Below are 23,732 nucleotides of genomic sequence, written 5' to 3' on the forward strand. Positions count from 1 at the left end.
TAACGGTGACAATATCGAGGTGCATACTGACAGGGAGCGCGTTCCGTGACATTTTCGATGTTCAAGACATTTGTTCTTAATATATAGGTTTTATCAAATGTGAAAAGGTTTGTGGGAGGAGGGTTGGCAAAAAGTAGCATTTAAATTAAGCACATTATACAAAACAACAGCATGAGACACATAAGAGTGACACATGAAAAATCAAACTGTTACACTTTTACTTCTTTGGCATGAAAAACTTGGAATCATCATTCATCACTAGGAAAAAGGAAAAATTTACATATATTACATTTAGAATAATTATTAAGTAAAATGACTCAGTGCTGGCATAGAACAAACAAACGAATGAATGAATGCTAACTACCTAACTACCATTTGGATGACATTCCACAGTAGCCAACTAAAATATTGACGGTCCCTTTAAACATTGCTTATCAAATACTATAAGTAACTTGTCATTCCAGAAGGTGGCAGAGTTGAGCCATGTCAACATTTAAATTAGTTTAAAAATATAATAGTTTAAAAATGTGTATATATATATATATATATATATATATATATATATATATATATATATATATATATATATATATATATATTCTTATCTCTGTGTATAGGCATAAATTATCTAATTATTATTATTATTATTGTTATTATTATTATTATTATTAAAATTTGCCATCCTGTTGAAATTTGTGGTGAGGTACTACTTGTCAACCCAAGTGTCTAAATCTTTAAGCCATTAAAAATCAGTGTCTATATCAAATCCTTGATTGTATCTCTAACATTTACTAAAGAATAATGAATAACCAGCAGTTTCATTATGCTGTAATCTGCTTCAAACCTTTACAACTATTATAATGGGTAATACTTGCCTACTAATTACACCTGTGTTAACTATGAATAAGACTGAAATATCTTTAATTATGAGCTAACCCAAACTAAAATAATTATAGAATTTTTATAGTCTAAGTCAAAAACAATATCCATACTGCTGTACTGGCTGTACTACTTTGCAAGGATAAAGCCTCTATGGCACTGAGTGCTTTTAGGCTCTGGTCCCTATTACTTTGCTTTTCCAAGATATTTATATCAGCAAATGGGCTACTATATTAAGGGCTAATATTAAAATGATAAGACCTACATAATAACAATCTATTGTAATAATGCAACAAACCTACTTTAGCATAAAGTAGTGTTTACTATCACAAATTGAAATAGCAGTTTATTTGATGGTTTTCCCAGTGTTTAGATATAGGCCAACACAGACATATAATTAGGCAATACCATAATAAAACAGTAGTTCGCATAAATGCTTTAAGTAAAAAAAAGCAACCAATAAAACATTTCTCAAGGCAGTGGAAGTTAAAATTACTTTCTGATATTCGCTTAGAGGGCTGCCTAGACTTAAAGGCAAATTTCTAACCGGAAACTCACGGTTGTTGGGGGCGTGCACGTATTTGCCGTACTAGCGTGATGTCAGAACGCCGTTGAGCTCGAAAATGTTAGCGTATGTTGTTAAATCTGGAAGCGACGGGGGATTTGCTAGACGGAAATAATATAATTTTACTGTTGAGAAACGTGCACGTAATCCTCAGATTATTGGATTTTCTTTTAAAAATACCGATCTTCATTTGAAGTTAGCATCTTGGGACTCTCCTAAGAGAAAGTTAGTTCGATATTTTTCAGGAGTAATGTCGAATCCTGGGACTCGACGGAACGGGTCAAGCATCAAAATCAGACTGACAGGTAAGATCCCCACTAAAACGTCCTCAAATATAATGTCTAACAGTGTATGTGCACTTTTTCTTTAAGTTACCTGTCGGCTTCTGCCGGTAATTCTAATTTCATATGATGTATTTAGCAAGAAAGGTTTGTCGCTTCTTGGTATCTGGAGGGCTAAACGAATACCCAACATGTTAGCTAGCTAGCCAGCCATTAATCCATGCTAGCTAGCTGGCTATGTTGATAAGACCGGTTATGGCAGTCGAGTATTTCCTAGCTGGCTAGCTATAGCACATCTGGCTAGGTAGTTAGCACAACTCAGTAGATTGACACTAGCTCGATGGTTAAAAGTAGCACCACTTGTTTGATGTTAAGTTATTTTAATGTTTAAAATTCTGTTAAATGTCCTAGCCTCAATGATATGTCGGTTTGTAAAATTACCCAATGTTTAGGTAGCTACCTTACATGTAAAATTAGGTTTAGAGCTAGCTATGCTAGTTAGTTTGCTGGCTAAGATGGATGGATGGCTGGCTGGGTGAGCTGGAGTTTTAAAAGTTTAAAATGACACAGGTATTTTTGTCGTGTATTGATTTATCGTTAATGCTTGATCACTGGATAGCTGCATATTTAATGTGTGAGCTTAAGTAGTTAGCTAGCTAACCCTAGAAAGCTAGGATAAGTTTGTGCTCTCCATACACGGTTGATGCTTTGGGTGATTATCTTTTGCATGTGTGATATTTTGCTCAAATCGTACAATCAAATTATTACTCATATCCTATATGCCATAAACTCCTTTATATTAATAATTGCTCAAGTGTGTATTGTGACAGTTACTAAAATATTAAAAACTGATGTCGCTTGAGCCAAAATATTTTAACAGTCAAACTTTTTGTGATTGGATTAGTGCAAAAACCCCATTTCCCTTTCCGTTCTTATGATGTCTCCATTAATCCATTGTAATGCCACTATTGATGGTTAATGTAATTATTGCCATATAAAATATAGTGGAAGCCGTCGCCTGTTATGCGTTTAATGAAGGTTATGCGACGGTCCCAGTTCTTTGCCCACAGTTTTAGTTACATTGTTAAATGGCAAAGTAGTTTTGATAGTGTTTCAGTTGTATATTAGTAGTTTTGTAATGTAACATTAATATAATCATTTATAATGTTACTTTTTATAATAAGGTTTTTATTTATTTATTTATTTATTTATTTATTTTTAACAGGGCGGTTAATCAGTTAATCTCTTCCAAATCAGAAAATGGGTATATGCTTGAGTTTCAAACAGAGGATAACCCCTATTTTGAAACAATTGTCGGAGTCTCTTGAAGTGTACAGGGACAGTGGTGGCACAAAGTACAAAAGAGCTTTGTTTAGTGCCCTGCATGCAGGTTCGAAGGAGATAGTGGTGTCTGTGTTGTCATGGTGTTAAACATTGTTTAAGTCTAAACTCAGCTAACATATTCTAATTTGAAACCATTTAAGTTTGTGAGGGTGATTCAGCACCACATCTGTAATAGATACTTGATTCTTTTTCTTTATATAATTTACACAATTTCTAAGGCCTAGGCTACTTAAAACAAATTATTACTGATTGGTATTCAGTCTGTGGTCAAATGTGTAGTGACTCTGCCTATTACAAGCTGATTCTGGGTAGTTGCATTATAAGCTGTTTTAAGATGTCTCCCTCTGTTGACATTTAACACCTTTTGCACTTTAGTCCTCCAACACCCCCCGCCCTTCTCTTTAGCCTACCAGACTATAAATGCATTGTGTTTTCGCTTGCCGACAGTGGTGGGGGGGCATAGAAAAGTAAAGGGTGGAGAAGTCTGTAGATTATGGGTGACAATGTAATGCTCAAGACACATTCCTTTACAAAAGAGATGATGCCTTGAGGTTTGAATTAGTGTTTTATTCTTTCTCACAGGCACAGTACATGCCTTTTTATGGTACTATATTGGATTTGAGTTTTACAGTTGCTGACTATCATGGGAAAATAGTATTTTTGGATGAGTGTTATGTGAAGAAAGAGAAGACATTTCCCCTGCTTTAAAATCCTAGACAAATTGCCTAAATTACTTGGACTGTTGAGAAAATGTATAGTCATGTTTCTCTGCATAATAAACCAGAAGATTTATTATTATTATTATTATTATTATTATTATATGTAGTAGTGGTGGTGGTGGTGGTAGTAGTAGTAATGCTTAACTGCCAATCAGTGGATGGACATAATGGTTTTTGGGATTTTACTGAAACTGAGACGTGTCCATCCCTAATTTTGTTCAAGGAAGCACACCTGAGCTGACTTGAATGGGATTTCTGTCCACAGTCTTTTATGGGAAAACATGGCCCTAAGCCTGAGACAGCTGTGAGTAATTTCATTAGAACTAAAAAGGAAATCCTGAAAAGAATTCCCTCATTTCTGTTTAGTTTCTCTCCCACTTTCATTCCTGAAGCAAGCAGCCATGACTGCATTTTGGTGGTCTGGCAAGTTAATAAAAAAGACAGCAAAAAGAAAATATTTATCACTCAATTTACCTTTTCATATTCTTTTAAAATCTGATTTCTTTTTTGAAATCAGATTCTTTCCTAATTCAACTTTACCTGCACTCCAGTGCTGCTTTTATTTTGTAGGAAAGCAATGCATGGTGTTTGTTTTCTGCTGCACCCAGAAGTGGGTTTCTGCCTTGGGGATTGGAGATTAATGGGGCTGGTTGTTGTTGTTAATGCACAAGAAGGGCTTGACACAGCTATGTGAGAATGTAATGTCATGGTTATCAAACCATTCTTAAATTCCATGCCCCCCGATTCACAAGAAATGAAATGCAGTAAGATCTTAGATACTGACTTGCTTGTCACTGCTAATCATTTGTGTTTACTTTAATATGGTAGCCAGATGTTGGTTTGATCTAGACCTACACAACATCCAGAAGCTCTTTTTAAATCCTCTTATACGCGCTGTTTTAAACTATGCGCTTGGTCTATGGGATAATTAAAAATACCTACAACATAGTTTTCAGCCATTATTCCTGCATTAGGTAATGAGCACAAATTGGGCTTAAACCATCACGCATTATTTAGAGTATTAACTAGTTAAATAGCTGAATTATTTTTGTTTCTGTCTAAAGACTTGGCAGTTATCATGGAGTTGTTCAATTGTCAATATGATGATGCTTTGTGTATACTGTGGCCTAGTAAGTACAATTCTAAGTAGGATGAGAGAAAGAGAAAGGGTGACAGACTGTGGTGTGTGTGTGTGTGTGTGTGTGTGTGTGTGTGTGTGTGTTCGTGTGTGTGTGCGTGCTTGTGTGTGTTTATGTGCTTTGAGCAAATGTCTGTGTGTGTGTGTGCCTGTGCATTTTAATCATCACACAGTTTAGTCTGTCAATCTTTATAAAAGCTGGAAGGTTTAGTGTGTCATTAAAAAGTTTGGTAATGCACCTGGAGTGCCAGACTTGAATCTGACCTGTGCTTGTTAGCCAGTTTTGCAATTTCCTTGCCAAAGCAGATTTATCATGACATCAACCACTTGTCTCATTGAAGAACAGGCATGAACGACAGGTGCAGTCAATTCAAGGAAGCCAACTGTTGCATGTTTGCCCTTCTTTTCTACTCATCTCATGTTATCATATTTAATGATTTATGCAGCATCTTAGGAAAGTGTTTTATATTTAGTCTTCATTGATGAGGTGTCTCAACAAACATATATTGCCTTAGTGGTCTGTCTCACCTTCTCTCGATTGGAACAGTAAACATTTCAACCACAAATGGTTGTAAATAATTTCCCAGTTTGACCTATAAAATGGTCTGTTTTTCGTCTTCTGGTAGGCGCTTTGAATAATGGATAAAAGCCTTTGTTTTTTACATATACCATTGGTTGTAAATGGGGTAAGAGTGGAGAAATATCCCATCGGAGCAGTTGGCTAACTTAAAATTTGAACATGTGGCCAAATCCAAAACTGGACATTAACTTCAACAAAACAGCCTGTAAATAATGACATTTGTATTTTGAAATTAGTTGGCCACCTTTAGACCACGCAAGTTCCTTACGTATATATTTCTTGAACAAACCATGAACCTTGAGTGTTGCTTGTTCTTATTTGCATTTGTTGTTTTGTTTGTCTGTTTTGTGGTCTGATCCAGACTCCAATTAAGCACAGTAATAAAAGCACTAGAATGGCATAGTGCCAGTCCTGTGCCAGGTTCTGGGACAGAGCACAGTAGCTGGGAAATAGCCTTAGAAGGCCTAAGGCTAGCATAGTAGGGTGGGAGAGCAGGAAAATCCTGCTTATTTGGTAATGAGCGGAATGGAGTTCAGCATGGCTCTGCTCTAAGTCCCCTCAGCAACAAAGCATCATGTGCTGCCTGCTGGCCCCCCTCTTCTTATGCAACAGTCAGACATGGTCCCGGGGAGTGTGCTCATGTTCATGGCTGTGTAGGCATTTGGAGCATGTGGCCCCTCTGACATTCCTCTGCATGATTTGTCATCCAGCCAGGAGCAGGGTGGAGAAGTGCCATTAATTATGCAGTCCTTCACGACTGTCTACTGCACCACATTCTGTAAACTGACTCTATTGATCAAGCCTAGGCTGTTACCCAGCCTCGATGCGTATATGCTGTTTTGGATTTGGACAGCAGGAGGGAAAGAAGGAGATGAATGGGATATATTGTTGGTTATTGTGCAGATTCAGAAGGGTGATGGATTGACTGTGCTCATCTTAGATAGCACTTTGATATGACATGACACTTGGATATCAACATGCGATATGAATTATTACGTATTTTAATTAATTTAATAATTATTTTTAATGATTTTCTAGCTGTGCATGTTTTTCTTAAATATATAGGTTTAGGTTTTGTTTGTTTTTTTTGCAAACTTATACTATGCAAGGTTATTCTGTATCTGTCCAAATTCTGTATTATTGTACTGTATGCTTATAGTACATCAAATTTGTACTTCTGTAGTGTAGTTTCAAGTGCAGGGAGAACACCACTCTGAACCTGCTGAAATTTGCCAGTTTGTCCATCTCATTACATTCTCAGATATAATTAGCTAATGTCTGGACCTGACCATTATCACTCACTTGCCAAGTTCTGTCTGAAATCTCATCATAGCATCCTTATCATGGACCAGTTATACAGCTATTCCAAACAAACCACACCAGATGTTTTACTGTGTATCTGACTGGCTGTGTCAGCTACGAGCTTGCATGAGACTGTTTGGTATGTGTTTGTAGATAGCCCTTAAGTAAGAAAACTGCATCCAGCTTGTTTGATCTATTGACTCTTGTGTATCTTGTGGAAAGATACCCCTCTGCCGTTTAATGACTGAGAGCCTTGACCTGCACATTCACTTGAAGACCCTACAATGGGGGTTTTGGGCTGTGGCTGCATCTCTGTGGGGCTTCCAGACAGGATGAAGTGCTCATGCAGAGAGTTCAGGTCCTCTTGTCAGCCTGGCTGGCGCTCTACTGCACATCTCATCTGGATGTAGGTTACTGCCCAGAGCACTGAGGTCACCTAGTCCCTGCCCCCATGCTCCTCCTCTGCTCTCTCGTTCAGACAAGCACAGTGCATTAGAGCACATTCCAATCATGCTGCTGTAAACAAGAAAAGCTCTGTGCTGGGATTTCTCTCTCTCACTCACACTCACACACCCGATCTTACGTTTGTTTCAATTCAGCATTTTGTATTCGCAAAAGAGACAGAAAACTAGGCCACTGTGATCTTCTCTTTCTTTTTCTTTCTCTCTTTGTGTCAGTGGTATCTTATCTGCTGTCATCATCACTGCCCAGTACAGGCATTCATCTGGGTCATCTATGTTCAGTAGTACTCACTGTAATTAGCATCATACCCGCATTGTAGTAAACACAAGCAGATGAAGGGCATGTTGTCAGTAGAACAGCAGATATGACAGACATCCCCCCCCCGCTTGTGTACTTCCTGCAAGTCCTCTTCATGTCTGTCATTTGCATTCTGGAACTAATTAGCTAACCATCTGAGGCCATACCAAAGATCGCTTTGAGGAATGCTGTTTGGACACGTAGTAATCATTTGTGTCTCATATCTGGTCATCAGCAAGCAGGAGTCAGCCACGTAGTCACAAGAACAAACAAGCAGCCATGTGTTGGCCCCTGGTTGCCGTGAGACTGCGGCTTGTGCCTAGCTGGCTCAGGCACATGATTAATGTGCTGTGCGGTGGACTCAGGATGTCCTCCTCCACCAACACTGTCTGACTAAACACATTGCAATGGCATGTGCTCACAGTGTGCTACTGCTCCCCCCTCACTCTTCCTCCAGCCCCAAGGTGTGTCAGGTTTCCCTTCCCCTCTGTTGCCATAGCCCTGGCTGGGTGACTCAGGGCCGGGCAGGTCTACCAGTCTCGGCCTGCTGCCATGGCTCTTTCTGGGGAAGCCCACCATACAAAATGGCTCCCCTTGGCGTGAACTTCACAGAGCCTCTCAAAGACTTTCAGAGCAAGAATGAGGCAGGAGGTTGGAGGATAACCCCGCATGGATATTTCATTGGTGCCCCCCCCCCCCCCCCGCCCCGAGTCTTGGGTTTCAGCCCCACACTCACCGGGGCTTAAGATGACTGTGTGGGATTCGGGCCCTCCCATATCCACTCAAGCCCACCTCCTGCTGTAACTCAAACCATTTTTGCTTATGGGGGAGTGGGACATACATGAGGGTGTAGGTGTGCGCTGCGCCTCTCCAACGGGGACAGGAAAGGAGTGAAGCAGAAGAGGCCCATGTTAAGCAGACGGCTCTTCTCTGCCTCCGGCTGCTGCTCCCATCTGCCCTGTCATTGGCATGCAACAGCAGGCTGATAAGGTTGCAGAAGCCAGTTCGGCAGTGATGGGGGCGATTATTGCCCCTATGTCCTGCTGGTAGACCTGCCTTATCTCCACACACTCAGCACAGACAGGCTGCCAGCCATGGCTCTTCTAACTCTTGCTCAAATTATTAAAGCTAAGAGGTTAAGAGATTTGATTTCCTGTGATGGAATCTGTTCTCTTTTTTCTCTGCAACTTTAACCAAAATTACAGCAAAATTGCACACTTGCAACTGACCTTCTACAGTTGTAGATCTATACATATCCTAGATGTTTACCCATAGTTTTATTAATCATTTTTCACTTTGTGTTCCTATTAATGAAGAGTTTAAGATGGATATCTAGTTATGTGAGGTGAGCCAAATCTGTTAAGGGTAACATTGTCTTCAGGCTCATATTCCTACCATGCACCCAAGCACCTGGTCTAAATAACCTGGTGTTTTGTTGAGGTGTAGAAACCGCAGCTCAGGTTGAGTACTAGTGATCTAAGCTGTCACCTAATAAACAAAGCCCTTCCTGTTCCAAAAGCACAGTTGTATGACAAAGTCTGGGAACATGAGCCTGGGTTGGAATGGATTGTCTCCTCCAACCCCCACCCCAGCATCTGCTTGCATCAGAGGAGCTGCCCAGACACCATGTAGTGACTCTCAATGCAGATCAGGAAGCTAAATTTAGAGGCAAAGTCTGTAAGTTGCAGTACAGTGGTCGATGGGTATAAGAGTGTGTGAATGATCATGAACCCAGCTGGGCATGGGCTGCATTTTTTGAACCCACACTCTGCAGGATAATCCTGCATAATGAAATGTTTAAGTCTGCTCTCCAATGTCTGATAACACCAGACCAGACAGTTTGGCCTTCTCTCAAAAAAAAGCTTAATGAAAGCAGACTGGTAAGAATGTTTGGCTGCCTGCGGGTCCCTGGACACATGGTGGACAAATAAATAATTCTCAAAACTTTTACATGCTTTATTCTTTTGTTTGTGTTCGTGTGTTCACACGTATGTGTATGTGTATGCATTTGGGTGACACTGACTGAACACGTTATCCATGTTTGCTTTGCCACTCGCTCAAGACGGCAGTAAAGCAACAAGAAAAGCCCTGTTTAAAGTCCAAGCTGCAGTCTGTTCTGTTCTGCCTAGCCTAAAAGCTCCTTCAGAGGAATGTTGCCAGATGTCTGAGGGGTGTTGGCCAATCACCAATGCTTCCCTGTTTGCATGCCTGATCATACACTGCTTATGGTTTCAAGTTTTCATGTTCTTGATTTAACCGAAAAATATGGAATCTTGAGTCATGCAGTTGTCAGTTGGTTTTTCATACCTTTTAACTCAGAAAAAGCATTTCCTGTAAATCAACTTTTTTGACAAAACTTGGCATTTCTGGGCATCATTATTGCCTGGGAAGCCAAGGTAAGACCTTTGGCTATCAGCAGACTTCTGAAGCAAACAGAATAAATAACCACATAGGTGCTGGTGCTTCATGTGGTGCTCCCTGAAGCCATGATGTGTTTTCCAGGTAGCGGCGCTGACCTCATAAGGGAATCTACACATTTCTCTATTACCTATGTATCCTCAATGAATACACCAGTTGCTTTTTTGGGTGGTCATAGCCCTGGGTTCCACCTGGGATGGTGTGGATGTCATCTGTGGGGATAATGAAGCAGCACTATTTCTGTTGCTGTTTTCTTCAGATATTAATTAAATGTGCTGTCTTGTGGCATAGGGTCACATGTATTAACAGACTTCTGACTTGCAATTGTGAAAGTGTGGTTCTGACAAGTACATACAAACTTTGGCTTTTTTTTTTTTTTTTGCTGAAGTGTTTGTGGACACTGTTCACCTCTTCTCCATATATGGATAGGAATCACAGTTGTCAAATGAAAAAGAGCTTAGCCTCAATTTTATCTGCTTCAATTTTAGTCACTATAAAACTGAGGACTGAATGTGGTCACATTATTACATTTTATCTGAAGCATGAAACCTGCATATCTGGCATAGTAGGAAAGGAGAGAGGTAGCGTCCTCTGTAGCAGACTGAGCCCACTGGGAGTGGCTCAGTTCTTCCACACTTCATAAGGAGGCTCAATTAACCTTTGCTCTTGGTCACCCGACAGACGAGGTGTGATGTGTGAAAGACCCAAATGCACCCGGTGATGACATGTTCAGGTACATGAAGGACATTTAAGTGTTCCTAACATCCATATGTCAGTGCCAGTGGGTTGGTCGCTGTCTCTTGGGAGCTGGATTTCAGTCTTCAGTCTCAGATTTTTCTGAATTGGGAGAGTGTTTGTTGTAAGATGGGTGAACCACCTCTGAAAAGAGAAATAATAATATTATTTCTGATAACAGCACAGCATGTGAGGCATATGGCAAATAAATCCACTCCTTCCAACATTTATGTCATTGATGCTTGGATTCCTATCTTTGAAATCTACTTCACAGGCATCTAAAAACATAGCTTCGTGGCTGAATGGGCACATGTCATAAAGATGGACCTAATTGCATGAAACTCCAGATATTTAACAGTCTTGGTTGTCTTATAAAACCTGCCTGTTTCAGAGTTTCTGACTTCTTTGTTTCCATGACTACAGTGGAAAGCTGAGTAAGGGAGGCAGGGGTGACATTTTTGCTGGAATCTTTGAAATAGCAGGTCTATGTATTTTTTATTTCTCCCTGGTTGCTTAACTGGAGGGCAAAAGCAGAGCTTAATCATATGAGTGGACTTTGATCTCCTGCTCATTATTTATGCAGTGTGGCTCCTCCGGTTAATCCATTGGTTGCCTCAGTAACCGTTATTGGGTATTGATGGACTGCATGGTGGCTGAAAGAGTAATGTGATGTGGAATCATCTCACTCTCTGTCCCTTTCTTGCTCTCATTTCTCCTTTTAGCCTCTGTTTCTCAGCCTAGCTCCCCCCTTTGCTGTGAGGAAGCTCAGGTCTCATGAGGTGTCCCGTACAGGCTATTAAGGTGGTGGTGGTGATGGTGGGGGGTTGTTGGTGTGTGGCGTCAGGCTGGCTACAGCATCTGCTGTGTACTCTCACTTGATCTCCACAGTCGTATTACTGGGGCCTTTACCTCATGGCTTCACCCCATTCGTTTACAGAGCTATTGTAGTTGCATCAAATTAGACCCAAGCCCACAGCTGGCATGGACCTTTACAATTAACAGCCACTGTTGTTTCATCATTAGCATTCTGTGGGACCCCAGCCTCCCTCTCCCAGTCAAGCTCCTCATTTAAATCACAGATAGTGCTTTCTCTTCATCTTGCTCTACAGCTATACGACACCCCCCTACAGTGGCAGAGAAGGCTATTGCCTTTATCCCCCTGCCCTCAGCTGTTAGCTGATGAACTTGAAGCTTTTGTGTGCCTGCATTTAGAATGAGCACAGATTCTGCTGAACTTTACTTTGGCTGCATTTATGAGATGGAACATTTTATGACACTCTACACAGTGTTGAGCATGGCTAGCCAAACAAATGAAGATTGTTGTGTTATAATTATGATAAAATGTGTCTACATTACTACTGGATGACCACAGGAAATTTGTGTAAAATATTTGACATTTAATGGATTCATTTATTTATACTCTTATTTTCTTTCTTAATGTTTTAATGTGTTTTTCACCATTCACACTTTTATCATCCCTTTAACTTTTCAGCCAGTCAAGCCAGCAAGCATTTTTACAATTTCTTTGTACTCCTGACCACAAGAATTGGCCAGACTACTTGTTAAGACTGCGATTGATTGATTTAATTATTTATTACAGAAATTATTTCTATTTTATGTAAATGTTTTAACATGTAAACAAGTTTTCCATGTTTGGTTGAAATCCAAAATATTGCCAAACTGGTACACTTTTGGAAAAGCTTGTTTATTTTCACTCTTTGCCAGAGAGTTGGTCACTGGAGTTTCTTTGTTTCATTTGTATGAAACCCCCGAATTCTTCATCAGATTCAGTGTTCTAATTTTTCAAAGTGGTGTCTAAAAAAATTCCTTTTTTGGTTAGTGATCGTGTTTGAATGGTCTATAATTAAATTCAGTCAGTCTTTATTGTACACATTTTTAGCTAATCATTTTAAACTAATTTGTTTGCTTTTACAAAGGGAATTGTTTAAAAATGGTGAAGTTATTTAATAACCACTTGCCGATGGTATATAAAAACAATAGAACAACAATTTCCGTAATATCGCCACTAACTTAAATTATTGCAATATTAGATATTGTTTATCGGCCCAAGGTTATTATCATCATGCTTTACACTGTGTTCCCTGGGACTTCAGAAAGCATGCCTGGAAGTGCATGCAGTAGGTTATTATGGCTACTTTAAGCCAGTAAGTATGGAAGTGGAATAATTCCACTTTACGCAGATAATTATGAAAAGCATAGTTTATAACAACAAATAATCCACTTTAACTACTGTCCACATCTGTATACTACACAATATTTCTCACAAGCTATAGACTGTTGTCTGACTGGTGCCATGATTTTTTTTTTTATTTGAAATGGGTCTACATGAAAATAGAAAAAGTGAGTTGCAGATTTGATTCAAGTGGAGGAATGTTTCATATGTGAAAAAGTGTACTGCACAGTAATTAAATGGATGTTGTGTAAACTATTTGTGTTCTTTGATCAGCACCAGTATGAAATGTGCATTTGTGGTAGCAGGGGGATCTGGCATACAGTTTATCACATTGTTACAGTGGTCATAAATTAGAGAAACAAGCTAGCTGAAGGTGCTTCCCCACGAGGAGAAGACTGCTGATGTGTAAACACACACACACACACACACACACACACACACACACACACACACACACACACACACAGAGTGTGAAAGTGACTAGGGCTTCACTACTCAATGGAGCATTTCCTCAGAGTCAGCCCTGTTGCAGCACAATGAGAAATAAAGGTGATTCCTCACTGTCCTGTGACACTGTGTCATACACACATGCTTTTCTGCACTCCACAGAGTTTGTCTGCCTCGCGTCATTGGGGCCTGGAACATTTTGTGCATTGACCCTTTCTTCCTGAAGTTAGCTCACAGTTTTGTAAATGCTCTGATTGCTGGGTTCATCCAGTAGTACTGAGCTCATGAAGCCCCTGGTGTCAGCAATGGAAGTCTGCTTTTCGTTTACACGTTAGAAAAAAAATGACAGTTGGTCAGCGTGAAACCACTGTGGAAAAACATCACACAATGGATCATGGGTCATTTTTTAAACAGGCACTGCCAATAAAAACCCACGGATACCTAAAGCTTGAACTTTGGAAGAAGTACTCTGTAATCTGCATTAGCACACACTGCTAGTTTTCATCTGCATTAGCTGAAAAACAGAAACAAAAGGAGCATTGGCACACCTGTTTTAAATGATATGCTTTAATGGTTCCAGATAGTCTGTACTAGCCTGGAAGTAGATTCCTCAGTGCATCTCAGCACATAAACTGCATCATATACCTTGTCTAATGAAAAGCAATGTTTCCTGAAAATCTTTGTACCTAATGTAGCGCATTGTCTGTTATAATTCAAGCTGCCATCTGAACCAGTCATAAATCATACACTGCTTCATAGCTTAGTTCAGGCTTATCATGATTGTTCTACAGAGGACCTCTGTGTTAAATTAAAGAAACTGTCACTGTTTTAGCTAGTACATTACAATCACTTATTTCTTTATTACTCTGAATGATTGTTATAGTCTCAGTTATGATCACATGTGTCATGACTTGAAGAAAGGAATTATGGAATTGTCTGAACCTCTGACTATGAGTAATCTAAAGCTCATGTGGATTTAACTCTCGTACAGCAATAAAGCTTTTGGGGAAACAATTACAACCATAGTGTGTGTTTGTAGTTACTCTCTTATTAAAGGGCATGTAAGATGCTGGGAATAGAATTGATATTGCAAAATCCAGCCATAATAATTTATCTTAAGTATGTTCTTTCAGTTCCTAATGTACAAAGGGATTTTTTTTTTTTGATCATCTTAAATGTTGCTTCTCTTACCACACCTGATCCCTCTATCCGACTGTGCCTAACACATGCTGACGCAAGCCACCTTTCTAAATATGCCCTACTGGCTTTCATTGGCAGTACTTTAATGCCAAGAACTACAATGGCTTAAAACTAAAGCTCTCTTTAAGAAAAGTATTTGATGGCTTTCCTTGGCACCATCAAAAAAAAAAAAAAAAAAAAAAAAAAAAAAAAAAACTCAGGTTGGTGGCTTTCATCTAGAAGAGCCATGGAAAAGGCTTTGAGACAAGCCAGCAGGCTTGTCATTGTGTTCAGGCAGTGCTGAGACAGCTTTGTGGCCTCTCCTGTGAGCATGTGGGTGGAGCTCATGTTCAGTCCCAGCAGTCTGTGGAAGGCATCCCTTCTGGATATTCTCCTTCCTCTGTACTCCTGAGGCAGACTCTCTCTCTCACTCACACACACACACCAGCAGCGAGGCAATTAAAAAAAACATAAATTCAGTTTTATTTGTAATATTCAGGTCTATATGAAAATTATATTTGCAGAATACAGTGTAACTAGAATACAGTGAATTGTTTTGTAATAACGAAAGTTCTTCTGTTTCTCCTTCAGTATTATGTGCCAAGAATCTAGCAAAAAAAGACTTCTTCCGTAAGTACGTTATTCTTTTCCTCCCATTTTATTGTGCTTCTTGTAGATGGCCTAAGGTTTGGTAAGAGTTTTGTAGGTGTTTGTTTCCCCTCAGTGTCCCAGAAATAATATGGCAGAATGTTAATTCCCCAGCCCAAAGAGCCTCTTGTTTGCAGGTTTTATTTGTTCATATAACTTTTACTATCCTGAAAACTCCCAACTAATGAAGAGCTTGTAGAGCCTCCCACTCCTGGCATCTTTGTTTCACCAGCTAGGGAATTCACCTCCTTGTTCACCAGCTCCAAATCAGATTCCGCCCACAGCTGGTTGGACGCCCAGCACTAGGGCTGAAATTCTGAGCACTGGAGTCAGCCTGAGAGTAATAGGCCTGTTCACACTGACAGACACCCCTGTGTCTCCCACTGCCCTCACCCATTCATGGCCCACATATTATGCTAATGACTGCTGTGCGAATGCGTCATATTCAGCCCACGTCCACTGAGCCAGCCTTCCAGGCTCTAGCATGAGGACAGCTAATCAATTAGGGAAAATGTGTGGAAGAGAGAGACAGAGCGGGAGCACTCAGTAACTGAGCTAAGTAGCTAAGTAACTGATACAGATCAGCTGAGGGTTTCTCCCAAAGACACAATCATATTGTTTTTGCCAGCTCATAATTTGTGCTGCATTTGTATTGTCAAAGCATATCTACACATAAAGCGGTGGGCTCCCAAGCCATAGATCCAGTCTCTGAAGCCGTGAAATGCTCAGAAGCTCATATATATTGTGTGGTGACTGTGGAAAGGGCATGAGGGTGTTCTCCATGCTGGCTCATGCGCTGCAGTACCTCAGTCAGCCGTGGTCGTTTTGGCACTTGTGTGACACTGCTCAGCATTTGTGTGTTTCTCTCTTGCAGGGTTGCCAGACCCTTTTGCCAAAGTCGTCGTAGATGGCTCAGGCCAGTGCCACTCCACAGACACAGTCAAGAGCACATTGGACCCCAAATGGAACCAGCATTATGACTTGTAAGCATTTGTTAGAGCTTTTAGAAAATGCTACTGCATATGTCTTTCAGCTCGACTTCTTATGTCTGTATAAATAGTCATATTACGAGAATATTTTTTCATTTTTCTGTGAACGATTTCTTGATTTGTCTGAACAAAATGTGTTTTTAGATATATTGGGAAAACTGACTCAATCACTATTAGTGTATGGAACCATAAGAAGATCCATAAAAAGCAAGGGGCTGGCTTCCTAGGCTGTGTGAGGCTCCTGTCCAATGCCATCAGCAGACTCAAAGACACAGGCTGTGAGTAACCTTCATTTAATAGTTAATAAAGGAGTCACGAGGAGGAAACGTGAACTATATTACATTCAATATATGTGACATATTTTAAAGATTTTCTATTTTTATTTTTTGACCTTTTGGGTGTCTCAACAGACCAGCGTCTGGACTTGTGCAAGCTGAACGCCTCAGACAGCGATGCAGTGCGAGGTCAGATAGTCGGTATGTAGCAGTGAATCATGGATCCCTTTTGAAGAATAGTGCTTCGCTTTCAGAAAGCACCATAAAATCATATTCTTCAACTGTACTTTTTTCCACTGTTCCCTTTTCAGTTAGCCTCCAGACCAGAGACAGGATTGGCAGTGGCGGACCTGTGGTAGACTGTAGAGGACTGTTAGAAAATGAAGGGTGAGTGGGGGATCTGCAGCATTGTGGCCCTTTCCTCTCCTCTAGGGCTTCGCACTTTGATGAGCACTGCCCCCTGCTGACACTATCAGACTTATCTTCACATGCACAAATCATATTTGGGTTGAGGTCCATGAGTGCAGTGGTGGAAGCTGCTATGCTTCAGTGCTGGTTAACGTGACCTATGTATGTGTGTGCTTCTCAGACCAGTCTATGAGGACTCTGGACCAGGGCGGCCCCTCAGTTGTTTTGTGGAGGAGCCTTTGCCCTACACAGACCCCACGGGGGCCGCCGGCGGGGGTAACTGCCGAGCTCTGGAGTCGCCCAGTCAGGAGCAGAGGCTCCAAGCACAACGCGTCCGAAACCAGGAGACCAGGGGTCACGCGCACACCCCTCAAAACCGGCCGCATGGGCACCAGTCACCCGACTTGCCTGAAGGCTACGGTAAATGATTGTTCTTGTTCACCCTCTTCCCACACACTAATTGTTCTTTTGTCCTCTGTCTCCTCCATGGAACCATAATGGCCCCAGCCGCGCAACTAGCCGTGGGCTCACCAAGAAGCAGCTGCAGTGTGATGAAGCATAGCGAGGTCAACTTTGTCCACGCATTATGCAGCTGGATGAGCACCTTTTAAATGTGTTCCAGAGAGGCACTAGCAGCTGACCCTCTGTGCTGGGACATCATGGCCCTGCGCTTTGATCTGCGAGCAGAGCACTGTAGTCGAGCCTTAGGCTGGGAGCGCTACACTCGCTCATGCCTTAGAGGCATGGCCCATTAGGCTGGAGTTAAGAAAGAGCCAGCCTGGCTGTCATCTGCTGTTTTAAGTGCCTGGGGCTCATTAACTCTCCTCTCTCTCCCTCTACAGAGCAGAGGACCACTGTGCAGGGCCAGGTCTACTTCTTGCACACACAGACCGGCGTGAGCACGTGGCATGACCCCAGAATACCACGGTAGGTTTAACTCCGCCCTTCCATACCTTTCAGACTGAACTAATGATCAACCCATTCGTTCTCTTTCAATTTACACTCTAATATTTACCAACTAACTGATAATATGTATTCTAATCTGATGACCTGTCCTGTACTTATTTTCAAATCAAAAACTGTAGTAATGTTTGAACACAAAAGATACATGTTTTTGTTAATATATGGAGGGTCATAAAGAGGCAAACACACATAGTAGTCCCGTGTGCGTGCGAGTGTGTGCAGAGCAGAATTTTGATCGAGCTCATTGCTCCTGCAGGGATCTGAACAGTGTGAGCTGTGAGGAGCTGGGCCCTCTGCCGCCTGGCTGGGAGATCAGGAGCACAGTGTCAGGAAGGATTTATTTTGTCGACCACAATAACAGAACCACACAATTCACAGACCCCAGATTACACCACATCATGAGGTAAACACACCTAATCTGATCTGTGCTTGAATCTTTGTATATGTGCCTCTGCTCTTAACATCCAATTACTGACCCCTTTAAATGATCTTGCATTAAACTGTTACTCATTTATTACAATGAACAGTCTCCCCAGAGTAATTCCAACTCCCAGATTGACAATGGCTTGCTTTTTTATTGCTTTATTTTAAATACTAGCTACTAGTTTAATTGTTGTTTAAAAATTGAAGTTTAACTCTAAATGTACCTGGCCAGATGTGCATATAAATGAAAGGTGTGTGTGTGGGGGGGGTGTGGGTGGTTGTGTGGGTGTGTGGGTGTGGATGTGGGTGTAGCAGTCAGAACTCTCAGGTAAAGGAGTCGAGCCAGGCTTTGCCAGCACAGATGGAGGTTCCTGTGGAGGAGGTGGAGGGAGAGCTGTCTATGCGCTATGAGAGGGACCTTGTGCAGAAGCTGAAGGTGCTGCGTCATGAGCTCTCCCTGCAGCAGCCCCAGGCTGGCCACTGCCGCATAGAAGTATCCCGCGAGGAGATCTTTGAGGTATCTACGCCCAGTCTGCCTCGGCTCGTGGGTCCAGACATGACCTTGTCATGAGAGTATAAGACAGCTGCAGGGGAAAGTGGGTTGAATGTGGGTGGGAATGTGGGCTCGTTAAACCTGGAATTAAATGAGATTGACACTTCCAAATCACTCTAATGTCTTAAAGGTCCAGCTCTCTTTTCCGATAATTGTTTCTGAGGGTTCAAAGACGATGCTGAATATGCTATTTTCTCATCAATTTCTTGGTTGTGCTTATGCACCTAAAATTTGCATCTAAATGAAATTTTTGTATTTAAACATGAACTCCTCTGTTGTGGACAGGAGTAGACATATCTTGCCTGACTTGATGATAAACTGAACCTTTTTCTTAGTGGGTGAGCAAACAAGCCAAGGCCTCCTGTACTGCTGATTTACTCACTTCATATTACAGCATTCATTTTAAACACTTGGCCTTTAAAATGTGTTTGATAACTAATATAAAACTGCACAAACTAGAAGCAGCTAGGGTTGGGTTTTATTGTGAAAGAAAGTGAGTGTAGTCTTACCAGCAGTGCATTTTACTGCCATCCAGTAACAAAGTATGAACAAGTTGTGTCCAGACCTGTACTCTCTTTGAGTTCCAGTCTGGCCTAGAGACTGCCTTTTCCTCCACCACAGTAATACCTCCTCTTTTCTTTAACTGTGTGCTAATGACCATATAAGAATTAAATATTTGTCTAGGCTCAGTTTCTCAAAGATGATGTTTACTGACACTTTTGGAAAACTCTCAATTAATTGTTAACTTTTTATGAACAGTATACCCAGACTGTATAAAACAGAATTCACTACTGTGTCAAAAAAACCTGTACAGAAAAAGAAGCGACAGAAGTGTGCAACAAAAGGCAGTTAACAAAAGTGTCCAACACTGAACCAAGAGTATCCAACACGGAGTTGCAGCATATGGGTTGTATTTACTTAGCTTGCCAGCTGCTAACACTGCATGTGAATGCAATGCCTTGTTTATTCCAAAGGAGTCTTACAGGCAAATCATGAAGATGAGGCCCAAGGACCTGAAGAAGCGGCTCATGGTCAAGTTCCGTGGAGAAGAGGGCTTGGATTACGGTGGAGTGGCGAGGTTAGAAATGCTCTCTGCTGCACGATCTCCTTGGCCCAGCGCCTTGGGCCTGAGCTCTTCCCAGGCCTCCTCCAGCAGAGCGGTCAATGTCTGAGTGGGGCACACACTCCGGCTCAGTCTTAGCCAAGGCAGTCAGGGACATCCACCCTATTGGTTGCCCTCATCTGCCTGCACTTGGATTTGGTTTACAGGTGTATGTTTACCGGGGATGTTAGGGCTGTGTTTAAATTCTTGCCTTTTTTTCCAGGGAGTGGTTGTATCTCCTTTGTCATGAGATGCTGAATCCATACTATGGCCTGTTCCAGTACTCCACAGATAACATCTACACGCTGCAAATAAACCCAGACTCATCCATCAACCCTGTGAGTTCCGTAAAACCTCCTTTGGCAGGGTTATCTCAAATGTCGCTGCCTCTGCAAACCACAGTGTATAGAAAAGGTTTAGCAGAGAGAAAAATGGAGCAGCTATGCTCTTCCCAGCAAATTAGGGTCATGTGCCTGTGAGTGTGGTTAGCCCGGCCTTCTGCCCTAAATCCTGTGCTGTGTTACAGGACCACTTGTCATACTTCCACTTTGTGGGGCGAATCATGGGCCTGGCTGTGTTCCACGGCCACTACATCAACGGTGGATTCACACTACCCTTTTACAAGCAGCTTCTGAGCAAGCCCATCCAGCTCTCTGACCTGGAAACCGTGGACCCTGAGCTCCACAAAAGCCTTGTCTGGATCCTGTAAGTGACCCACTGCCATGTCTCTGGCCTGCCTCTTAGGTTTATCACTCAAACTCAAGCCATCATGAGATGTTCAGTTACTCGTTAACTATAGAACTGACCATATGCTTAATGAATGAGGACACTGGCCACCTTGCAGTATGAGCCAGAAATTGAAACCTGGGTTATTCTGTTCCAAGGCTCATATGGCAGTGTGCATTAGAGTGTGACCTGTGTTCCTAAAGGAATTGCTCCTCATGGGTCTATGTTTTGTTTTTCAGGGAGAATGACATCACATCTGTCCTGGATCATACGTTCTGTGTAGAACACAATGCCTTTGGCAAATTCCTTCAGCACGAGCTGAAGCCCAATGGCAGAAACATTCCTGTTACAGAGGAGAATAAGAGAGAATATGTGAGGTATGGCGGAAAGGCAGCCATGTGATGCTTAGAAATGCTTAGAAATCCTATCTCTGATGTGCTCTGATGGAAGCATATCTGCCAGCAGATGGCAGAGTTTGGTATAGTGATTGGACTGGGACTTGTGAGCTGCTGAATTTAGGTGTAGTTATGTGTGAATGCCAGATGTGATCAGTTTATAAGTTGTTAATGGAGGGTGCAAGCATGCCGTTGAGCATGTTTTTCCATGCACCGTGGCACTGTTGATGGCTTCTGATGGTGCATGTCCAGGCTCTACGTGAACTGGAGGTTCATGCGTGGCATTGAGGCCCAGTTCCTCGCTCTACAAAAAGGGTTCAATGAGCTCATCCCACAGCACCTGCTCAAGCCTTTTGACCACAAGGAGCTTGAGGTACGGCATGTGACTGATACAAAAGCTCTATAATTGATCTTCTTTCTTGCTTTGTCACTTCTTATAGCAGATGCATAATGTAATCAGTTTAATATAGTGTTCAGTATGCTTCTTTTTTTGTTATTTATTTAATTAAAAAAATCTTTTTACATTTTTTTTATGAGGATGAGATGGTAATTCTTATTGTTATGTTTAAGCAAACATTTAATGTTTGTGACATACACACATTAAATGATTAAATGTGTGCCTGACACAGCTAATCATTGGAGGCCTGGGGAAGATCGATCTGAATGACTGGAAAGCCAATACGCGCCTGAAACACTGTGTGGCTGACAGCAACATAGTGAAGTGGTTCTGGCAAGCCGTGGAGTCTTTTGATGAGGAGCGGAGAGGGCGGCTGCTCCAGTTCGTCACGGGCTCCACACGTGTGCCCCTGCAAGGCTTCAAAGCACTCCAAGGTGGCTAACCGATAAGCCATGCTTGTCTAACCTATCGCATGGCCAACCTGTCACACCACCAGTGTCCTTAGACTATTACCTAACACTTCAGACAGGACTTTCTTTAAAGCTGAACACCATGCACATACATGTATTTGTATAGGTCAGCACAACGCCTTCCACCCACTCCTAGATTTGAAAGTGTCTGAAATGACCTCAATTCTGCTACCAGTCTATGAAATGCCACGTCTGTCACATTTTCAAGGCCTATCTGCCTGGGACTTTAAAGCCCATTTTACTCTAAAATGTAGAGTAAACCACACTGTTTTATAAGAGGATTAATGGTTAAAATGCTCAAATCTCATTGTAAGTAATATCCCTGTATACCACCAGCACCACTAGGTGGTGTAATTTCAGGACTTAAATTTCATTGTTGTTATTTTAGGCTACATTTATTGTAATGATCTATAAATAATATAATCGAGGTGTAATACAGTCTTACCTGTAATGAGGTTGGGAACAGTAATAACTAGAATGCATCTTTGTAAGGTTCTACAGGTTCTGCAGGACCAAGACTGTTCACTATCCATTTGATCGATGCCAACACGGATAATTTACCCAAAGCCCACACATGGTAAGACTTTTTTTTTTTTTTTTGTTTAGAAAGCCTGAACACTTTCATCAGTTGTGACTGATCATTTCTAAGGACCTGTCCTGAGGTTAATGTTAATTTTAGATGTCTAGAGTTCAGTATCTTAAAATGTATGCTGTACAGAGAATACTGAAAATGAAGCTGCTATCAAATTGCTTTCTGAAAATAATCAGAGGAAACGCAAAACGGTTCACAATTGTCACTAGATTTCTGAGAAAGAGAAATAACTTCCCTGCATACTTTCCATTTTAACGAGCTCTTATGTACTTTTGCTAAATCCTGAAAAACCTCAAACAATGTTGTATTGAAAGCCAGACCACAAATCCCAAGCATGGGCTTTGTGACCGGGCATTAGTAACTAATGTTCCACTTCTCACCCTCTCCCCTCTCTCCAGCTTTAACCGTATCGACATTCCGCCTTATGAGTCTTACGAGAAGCTCTATGAGAAGCTCCTGACTGCCGTGGAGGAGACATGTGGCTTTGCTGTGGAGTGAAACTCCTCTTTCAGTTTGCCCGCCTGCCGGCATCAGTTAACCCGCCTAACAGCCCCTTTACCCCCTTCTCATCCCTACTCTCCCCCAGGGAGCACAGACTCATGCCATACTGCATGCTCCCGTGAGACCCGCGAGCCCTTCTCCCAGGAGCACAGAGGGGGCAGCTGCTACCCAGGGATAGGAACTATTACACACAGCCTGGTTCACACACAGGCTACTCATGGACTATTTATTCTTGGTGTGAATCTCACTCTCTTTTTTTGGCATTATTTTGATGACAGGTACAACAAAAAACAGGCTTTTTTGTATCACTGAAACAACTGGTTCTAGTCTTAATTTTGAATGTAATTCACATTTTACATTGTACCACCTAGCTGTAATAACCTGATCCTCCCTGACCACCTGTGATCTGAAATAGACCTCACTTTTTAATTTGGCCAAAATCATTACCATAGCTGGGAAACAAAGTGACAACCCAATCTACTTAATGTGTATGTGGAAGCAACAAATGGGCTGGATGTTTCATTATTATGCTCAAATTGAGATGTAGATTATGTGATTATCCTGCCCCCATTTTTTCTGCCTTCTATGATACAATAACATTGTACTTTTCAGTGGTATACATTACTTAAATTGTAGATCACTGTCATTTTTGTATTAGGCATTTTAACTTGAATGCTTGTTGGAAATATATTAACTTTATTCCTTAACCTCTTCTTGCCCTATCAAGGATATGAAAATTTGTCAAGTCTT

At 41.4% G+C, this 23,732-nt stretch overlaps 1 protein-coding gene across 5 annotated transcripts in view; it reads left to right on the plus strand.

Moving 5' to 3' along the window:
- The first annotated feature begins 1,484 nt into the window (after positions 1–1,484).
- smurf1 (SMAD specific E3 ubiquitin protein ligase 1) overlaps positions 1,485–23,732 on the plus strand; it is a 23,785-nt gene continuing 1,537 nt past the window's right edge. The window contains exons 1-19 of one of the 5 annotated variants that reach the window (XR_014117697.1): positions 1,485–1,749; positions 15,132–15,170; positions 16,063–16,171; positions 16,322–16,455; positions 16,588–16,653; positions 16,764–16,839; positions 17,042–17,280; positions 17,703–17,787; positions 18,080–18,226; positions 18,559–18,763; positions 19,774–19,877; positions 20,125–20,239; positions 20,428–20,606; positions 20,867–21,004; positions 21,275–21,395; positions 21,652–21,853; positions 22,382–22,466; positions 22,880–23,217; positions 23,710–23,732. The exon at positions 23,710–23,732 is cut by the window's right edge and continues 1,537 nt beyond it. Coding sequence is in view for 4 of the 5 variants with exons in the window: in XM_026999255.3 (XP_026855056.1) it covers positions 1,695–1,749; positions 15,132–15,170; positions 16,063–16,171; positions 16,322–16,455; positions 16,588–16,653; positions 16,764–16,839; positions 17,042–17,280; positions 17,703–17,787; positions 18,080–18,226; positions 18,559–18,763; positions 19,774–19,877; positions 20,125–20,239; positions 20,428–20,606; positions 20,867–21,004; positions 21,275–21,395; positions 21,652–21,853; positions 22,382–22,466; positions 22,880–22,979 (2,199 nt within the window). In the remaining variant the exon portion in view is untranslated. Of the gene's footprint in view, positions 1,750–15,131; positions 15,171–16,062; positions 16,172–16,321; positions 16,456–16,587; positions 16,654–16,763; positions 16,840–17,041; positions 17,281–17,702; positions 17,788–18,079; positions 18,227–18,558; positions 18,764–19,773; positions 19,878–20,124; positions 20,240–20,427; positions 20,607–20,866; positions 21,005–21,274; positions 21,396–21,651; positions 21,854–22,381; positions 22,467–22,879 lie in introns of all 5 variants that reach the window. The other 4 variants (XM_026999255.3, XM_026999342.3, XM_081699371.1 and 1 more) reach the window with 4 other exon arrangements.

This window comes from Electrophorus electricus, chromosome 2, assembly GCF_041902795.1.
Source record: "Electrophorus electricus isolate QZ-2024a chromosome 2, ASM4190279v1, whole genome shotgun sequence".
In the NCBI taxonomy this organism is placed as follows: domain Eukaryota; kingdom Metazoa; phylum Chordata; class Actinopteri; order Gymnotiformes; family Gymnotidae; genus Electrophorus; species Electrophorus electricus.